General features: G+C 47.3%; 1 protein-coding gene across 1 annotated transcript in view; it reads right to left on the reverse strand.

Annotated features, from left to right (window-relative positions):
- The window catches only part of OTOP3 (otopetrin 3), a 23,837-nt gene extending 17,971 nt beyond the window's left edge, over positions 1-5,866 (reverse strand). Inside the window, exons 1-4 of the mRNA XM_044674654.1 lie at positions 5,554-5,866; positions 4,756-4,892; positions 2,667-2,725; positions 1,892-2,046 (exon numbers count right to left, since the gene is read on the reverse strand). Of these exons, the coding sequence (XP_044530589.1) occupies positions 1,892-2,046; positions 2,667-2,725; positions 4,756-4,892; positions 5,554-5,866 (664 nt within the window). The remainder of the gene's footprint in view (positions 1-1,891; positions 2,047-2,666; positions 2,726-4,755; positions 4,893-5,553) is intronic.
- Between the last annotated feature and the right edge of the window lie 724 nt (positions 5,867-6,590).

Consider the following 6,590-nt stretch of genomic DNA (forward strand, 5'->3'; position numbering starts at 1 on the left):
TATATATATATATATATATATATATATATATATATATATATAAGCTCATAGACCTCTGTTCTAGGAAACAAAAAAAGGCTCATTCTTCAAGACTTATGATAATCAATTCAAGGATATGGAACATTGCATTTAACATGAGATTCTCTTTCTTTGAATTAATGGATTTCACTTATTATTTTCACTCTTTTAAAAAAATAATAACCCCCTTACCTTCTTCCTTAGAATCAGTTTCACAGATTGATTCCAAAGTAGGGGAGGAGTAAGAGCTAGGCAATGAGGTTTCAGTGACTTGTCCAGGATCACACAGCTAGGAAGTATCTGAGTTCAGATTTGAACCAGGACCTCTTGTCTCGAGGCCTTACTCTCAATCCACTGAGCCACCTAGCTGCCCCACCCTCCTTTTAATTAAAAAAAAGTTTTGTTATATCGGAAGACTTTTTGCCTACATTGAAGTTGTTTCTGTATTGGGCACTCAACGTTATGGATATGATTCTATATGGAGAATGTAGCCAAATTTAAGGTGTTTATATATTGGAGCCATATCTACATTGGATATATGAAAGGGGGAAGAACACAGGGAAACATAGGCAACATAAAAACAAAAGACACCAATAGAAACTTACTTTTAAACAATACTAATGATGATAGCTAGCATTTAATTAGTGCTTAAAGTTTGGAAAGGATTTTCTAAACCTCTCACTTCATCCTCACAACCATTTGGGGAGGTAAGTCCTATTATTTTTGCAGATGAGGAAACAGAGACAGACAGAAGTAAAGTGATTTGCTCAGAGTCACACAGCTACTGAGTATCTGAGGAAGGATATGTATTCAGATCTTCTCCACTCCAGGTCCAGTGCTCCATCTACTTTGGCAACGACCTGCCTCACAAAACACATGACAAAACTCACCTCCTCCAGAGATTCACCTAGAATCTCCAGCTTGCAAGGGACACCAAAGTCTCTCCAGTCTGATCCATACCTGAATAGGTGCACCCTCTCCAATATTCCTGACTGGTGCCATCCAGGCTAGGATCACCTATAGAGTTCCACTGACAGGAAGCTTAATTCTCAAGGCAGCATATTCCTCTTGGGACTGCTCTAATCAGTGTTAGGTTAGTATATTATTCATCTCTGCTTGTTTCTAGATATGTTTACAAACATACTAAGTTATTTGCCTGAGGATGTTTATTTTGTCTCCCCAGATCCTTTGGGGGTGAGCACTGCAATTCCCCTCTCTTTTGGACTCTCCATAGCAGCCAGTATGGGATGGATCTCCACCCACAAGAGGTGCAGAATCTGGTGAGTTGAGTGACTACCTGTTTACTTCATAATACTCTAAATTTTTTTTCCAGGTCTGGACCAGGGACACTAGAGATCCTAAGAGACATGAGGAACGATTAAATTATAGAAATGTAGAAGGGGAGGAGGCCACATTTCTTGGCAATTAAGAGAGGAGGAGTTTTGGGATTCTCCCTTTTCTTTTTCCACCCTCTACTGCTTCTCCTTATGATCTTCAAATTCTTTTCCTCTCTCCAGTCTCCTTCTCCTGGACATCTTTGCATTCCTTTCTCTTCCCCAAACTTTCTTTTGCTTTCACCAGCTGGACCATCTTTGCCTTCTCTCCAGTCTAGGCTCCCCTTTCCTTTGGGATGGGAGCAAGCAAGGAGAATATCCCAGGCATGACGACCAGAACAACCTTCCTTTCAGAGGTCTAGGAAGAATTGTCTCACAGCCAGAGGTGGGAGTAGGGAATAGCAGTGGTCCCTGAACCCCATCCCTGCCTTATTCCTCTAGTGAGGTTACAGAGCTCAGCCAGTCTACCAAAGTCAGAGGGCAGTTGATCTAAACATTAGCTCAGCCTTCCCACTAGAGATTACCAAGTCAATGGTGGTATGTGGGCCCAAGAGGATCAGGAGACTCACCATCAGAAGTGAGGCGGGCATGGCTGCTATTGCCACTATAGGAGTGGGCCTGGTGCACAGATTCATCCACCACGGCTGCCATCCAGATGGACAGGTTGGTGGTGAGGGTAAACATGAGACCACACCTATTTGGGGGGAGGGAAAGAGTGAAGAGGCTAGTGAGAGGAGTTCCCATTTCACACTGACGGCTCTCTGCCCTGGGGTTTGCCAGGGGAGGGACTTGGGGAGAAAGCTGGGCTACCTGCTCTGAATAGGAAGGGAGTTTTAGGAAAGAATAAAAAACACTGGTGGGATTCATAGAAGATTCATTCATCTTCCCCAAGTAGATTTGGTAGGTCCCAGCAGACGAGGCCACTTAGCCTTGGGGAATATTCCTTCCATGGGCGGCAAAATGCATGTGATTCCTCTCTCCTTAGTAAAATTCTGTCCATCCTGGAATTTGGGGAATAGTTATCCCAAGAAGAATACCCTCATTTCTGCTTACAAGGTCCAGCAAGCAGTGTCATTGAAGCAATTGGCAATGAATCTGAGGACAAATTGAAGCAAGTGGCGTTGAATTTGGGGACAGACGAGCAAATAGAATTGAATTTGGAGATACATTGAATCAACTGGCATTGAATTTTGGAATAGGCTGAATCAACTGACATGAATTCAGAGATGGATTAAAGTAATTGGGACTGAATCTGCAAAAGAAGTAAAGCAATTGGCTTTGAATTTGGGGGAGAGGCAGGCAGAGAGTACTCACCGGGTCAGGTCCAGGTGGGCATGAATACAGTCCTTAGCTGAGACCCAGAGGAAGTATGTCTATAAGAATAGAAGACAGAGGTGGCCTTCTGAGTAGGGCTGAAGTGGAAGCCCTGATTCTGTTCTCAGTTTCTTTCACAGGCCTTACAATCTCCAAACCAGCTCATGTTTACTGCAAGGCCTACCAAGTGTCTTCCTCCTGACAGCCTTGCAAGTATTAGTGCCATCTTACAGATAAGAAAACTGAGGGTCCAAGAGATGAAGTCTTAGAGCTAGAACTTGAACTTAGGTCATCTAACCACTCAGGTGCTTGCTAGAAAGATCAGGGGAAGGGCCAGGATATAAAGTAGTAAAAACAAAAACAAAACAAAAAAATGCTTCAACTGTTGACTCAAAATAACAAATTTGTCTATGCTGAAATGCATTATTAACACCTTCTTCATTATATATTGGTACAATTCCTTTTTGGAGTGGAGATAAGGGGGTAGCTAGGTATCCCTCAGCCTAAGGCAGTGATCACAAACCTTTTAGAGATGGAGTACCAAGTTCCACCCCCACCCCACCTCCAGACCGAGTGCCATGTGGCACCCTCCACCAAGACCATGTGCTATGCCCCCTCTTTACTCCACACAGGGAGAGTGGAAGTCCTCCCACTGGGATGCTGGGCAGAGGGGCAGGTCATGTGAGAAATGTCCTTAGCCAGTGTAGAGAAGGGGAGGGGAGTGGCCCCAGCACTCTGCTCCCCTCCAGCTCTGCCACCTGTGAGCTGCCCACCTTCCCCGTTGTGAACTCCCATTGGGCTGCTGGGCAGAGGTGTGTGATAAGAAAAAATGTCATCAGTTATGGTGGAGAGGGGAAGGAGAGCAGCTCTAACCAAGTCCCTCTGCCTTTCTAGTAACACTCTGTCGGGGGTAGGTGGGTGGGAGGGCATGGCGAGTGTCCACAGAGAGTGTTCTGTGTGCCATCTTTGGCACCTTGCCATAGGTCCACCATCACTGACCTAAGGCAAGAATATATTCCCTGGTTTCCTCTCCTGGTTCCTGATGAATCAGTTCCTGATTGAGCTAAGACTTGGCTTAGGTAGCAGGGTTGGCCCCAGGCAAAATCCTCCAGCAAGGTTGATCTTGGCAGCTTTTAACTTTTACTTTCTCCCATGTCTACACAGTTCTGTCCCTCACGTTGCATCCCATTAGAAGTTCTTACTCTCAGTTAAGTGTCAATGAATCCTCACTGAAGTATTAGCTGGTGGTAGTTTAAATTGTTACCCTTTTGTTTTCATTTGTTTTGTGTGGTTTTTTTAACTCAACTTCTGTCAGTATCAATCCTACTGCAACTGGGGTTAAGTGACTTGCCCAGGGTCATACAGCTAGGAAGTGTCTGAGGCCAGATTTAAACTCAGGACCTCCTGACTCCAGTCTTGATGCTCTATCCATTGTGCTACCTAGCTGCCCCGTGCCCTTTGGCTTTTGTATTTTAAGAGGGGACACAGTCCTCCAAAGAAGTGAATTACTAATAGTGACATTTTAACTACAGAAATGAACAGTTGAAGTGATGGAAATGGGGAGAGGAAAAGGAGGGTAGCCAGTCCATTAGTGATCAAAGATTCCCATCACCAGGTCTAGAGACAATGAGCAAGGAAGGCTTCGATCTCATCCATTTAGCCCCTTTCTCCCCAACTACTATTTACTTTTGTTTTGAATTCTCCAGCACATAGTAAGCACTTAATAAATGCTCATTGATTGGGGAGAACTTTTTTTTTTTCCAGCTCCAACTACCTAGTTAACAGACTCCTCCCTGCCTTTTGTCCAGGATCGCCTCCAAGTTGGCCGCAGGCTAAGCAAAATTCTAGGCAGAATAGGGATCCTAGCCTTTTTGCAGCCAGGATGTGGGTCTGCTTAGGAGAAGGGGCCAGATTCTTAGGGATAAAAATTGTTGCTGGATCTTTCTCTCCAAGTCACCCCAACCCCACCAGGTGTTAACCATAAACAGGGCTCCTAATCAAACTGCATATCTCTTAAACCCCTCCAGCACCTCTCCTAGGTCTCAGGTGCTCCCACCTGCACCCAGCAGACACTGACTGCCCCACTTACCTGAACAATGACAAATACAGCCTGTATGATGGGATGCAGGATCTTGATGGCTGATTGGCACTCAAAGAAACTGGAATAGTAGCCAGTTTTGAAGACATCCATGACCAGGGTACAGACACCAAATAGGATCAGCCCTCCTTGGGAGCAAGGGTGGTAGAGGTGAGATGCTGGGATATATCAATATATTCTCTCAAACTTGCCTGTGGCTCTCTGCCCACACTAGCCTGCATGACCCACCAATCAAAGACAGAGATTGGGGTGTCTAAAGAAGTTAGAGGTTAATGCTCCCATCGGCCAGCCCCTTAGTCCCTCTGCAGCTCAGCTCTGGAAACAAGATTACATCAGGTAATCTATTGAGAGAGAACTGTAGGGAACTTGGCCACAGTAAGATTTTAAAGTTGTTGGAGATATTGGAAATCACGTAGTCCCCCAATTCCTTCACTCATGCCCATTTCACAGAGGAGGAAACTGAGGTTTAGAGGGGTCCAACGATTGACTCCAAGTCATGCAGATATAAGTGAACATCTGGATTTGATCTTGGGTTTTCTGACTCCAAATTTCCAGCCCTTAAAAGATCTGTCTTTCCTTCTAATAGTGTTTCTCTTTCCTCTGTTCAAACGCCCCTCAGACCCACTTAGTCATGCCTGGCTTACTTACCTGCCAGGGCACAGCATTTTTTCTGTACCCAGTTCCCAGGGCACCTTTGGGCCAGAATCCCCTTCCGCAGGTCTCCCCACCTTTCTCCCCTCCACCTCATCTCCTACCCCGATCTGCCGCCCCGACCTTCCTCCCTCCAACCTTGGAGCCAGATGGGTCCTGCGTGGGAGTCCAGGTAAGGGACCGCGTCCGGCCGTCTCGAGGTTCGGAAGAGGTAGAAGAGAATCCAGGACGTGGTGAGAAGCATCATGGCGGTAAGCAGCGCGAACACATCGGTGTCATACACCGCCACCTTGTTGAAAGCACCGCTACTGATGAGAGTGCAGGCGAGGAGGAGCACGTTGACGGACAGCAGCACCGACAGCATCCTGCCGCCCTTCTTCCATCCCTCCCGTGGCGAGGGTCCGGGGGGTTGTGGGCTTTCCTTGGTGCTCTGAACCAGTTCCTCTGACATGGCAGTGGCTGCCAGCGAAGATAGAGGCGGCGAGTCACTGCGGGGGAGGGGCAGACAGGACCCCATTTCAACTCCGAGAGCTCCCCTCTCTAGAGTATCCTCCCCCTCCCTGGTGCCCACTGCAGAAGTAAGACCTCTTTCTGTAGCCGTCGAGGGGGTAAGGTGCTGCAACTGAGGACCAGAAAAGTTCACACTCCTCTCTCTCCCTTCCTATTTAGACAGTCTTCTCGAAGGGAGGGAAGAGGAGCTGTGGCCCATTAGGTTCCCTGGGCGTCCTTCCCCCGCACTCCCAGCAAGTGTCTGTGGCTTTTAGGGCACCGAAACCCCTTCTGCTCTCCTCAGCCTCAAGCCCGCCCGAAGCCACCCTGATAGTTGTTGGGAAGCCGCTCTCTGCCGGAGAAGTACTCACCTGGCTGGGGCCAGTGCTGAGCTGGGCATGAGGGGTGCGATTGAAGGTTCTTCTCTCCCACGCCAGGCTGGATGGGCGTTTTATATCCAAGTTGGCATAGGTATTTACAACCACCGACGGGAGGGTTCATAAACCTCTCTCCCCTACTCACGTGATCCATTTTATTTCGGAGCTGATTTTGGGGAAGAGCGCACGGAGATAAGGTTAGATTTATAATCATCCAGTGACAGGCCCTTCCGGACCTCGCCTCCGCTGTCTTAACCCTCTCCTCTGCTTGTGGGCTTGGGCACTGCCCCGCCCCGCATTGCGGTACGG

The sequence above is a fragment of the Gracilinanus agilis genome, chromosome 4, assembly GCF_016433145.1.
Source record: "Gracilinanus agilis isolate LMUSP501 chromosome 4, AgileGrace, whole genome shotgun sequence".
In the NCBI taxonomy this organism is placed as follows: Eukaryota; Metazoa; Chordata; class Mammalia; order Didelphimorphia; family Didelphidae; genus Gracilinanus; species Gracilinanus agilis.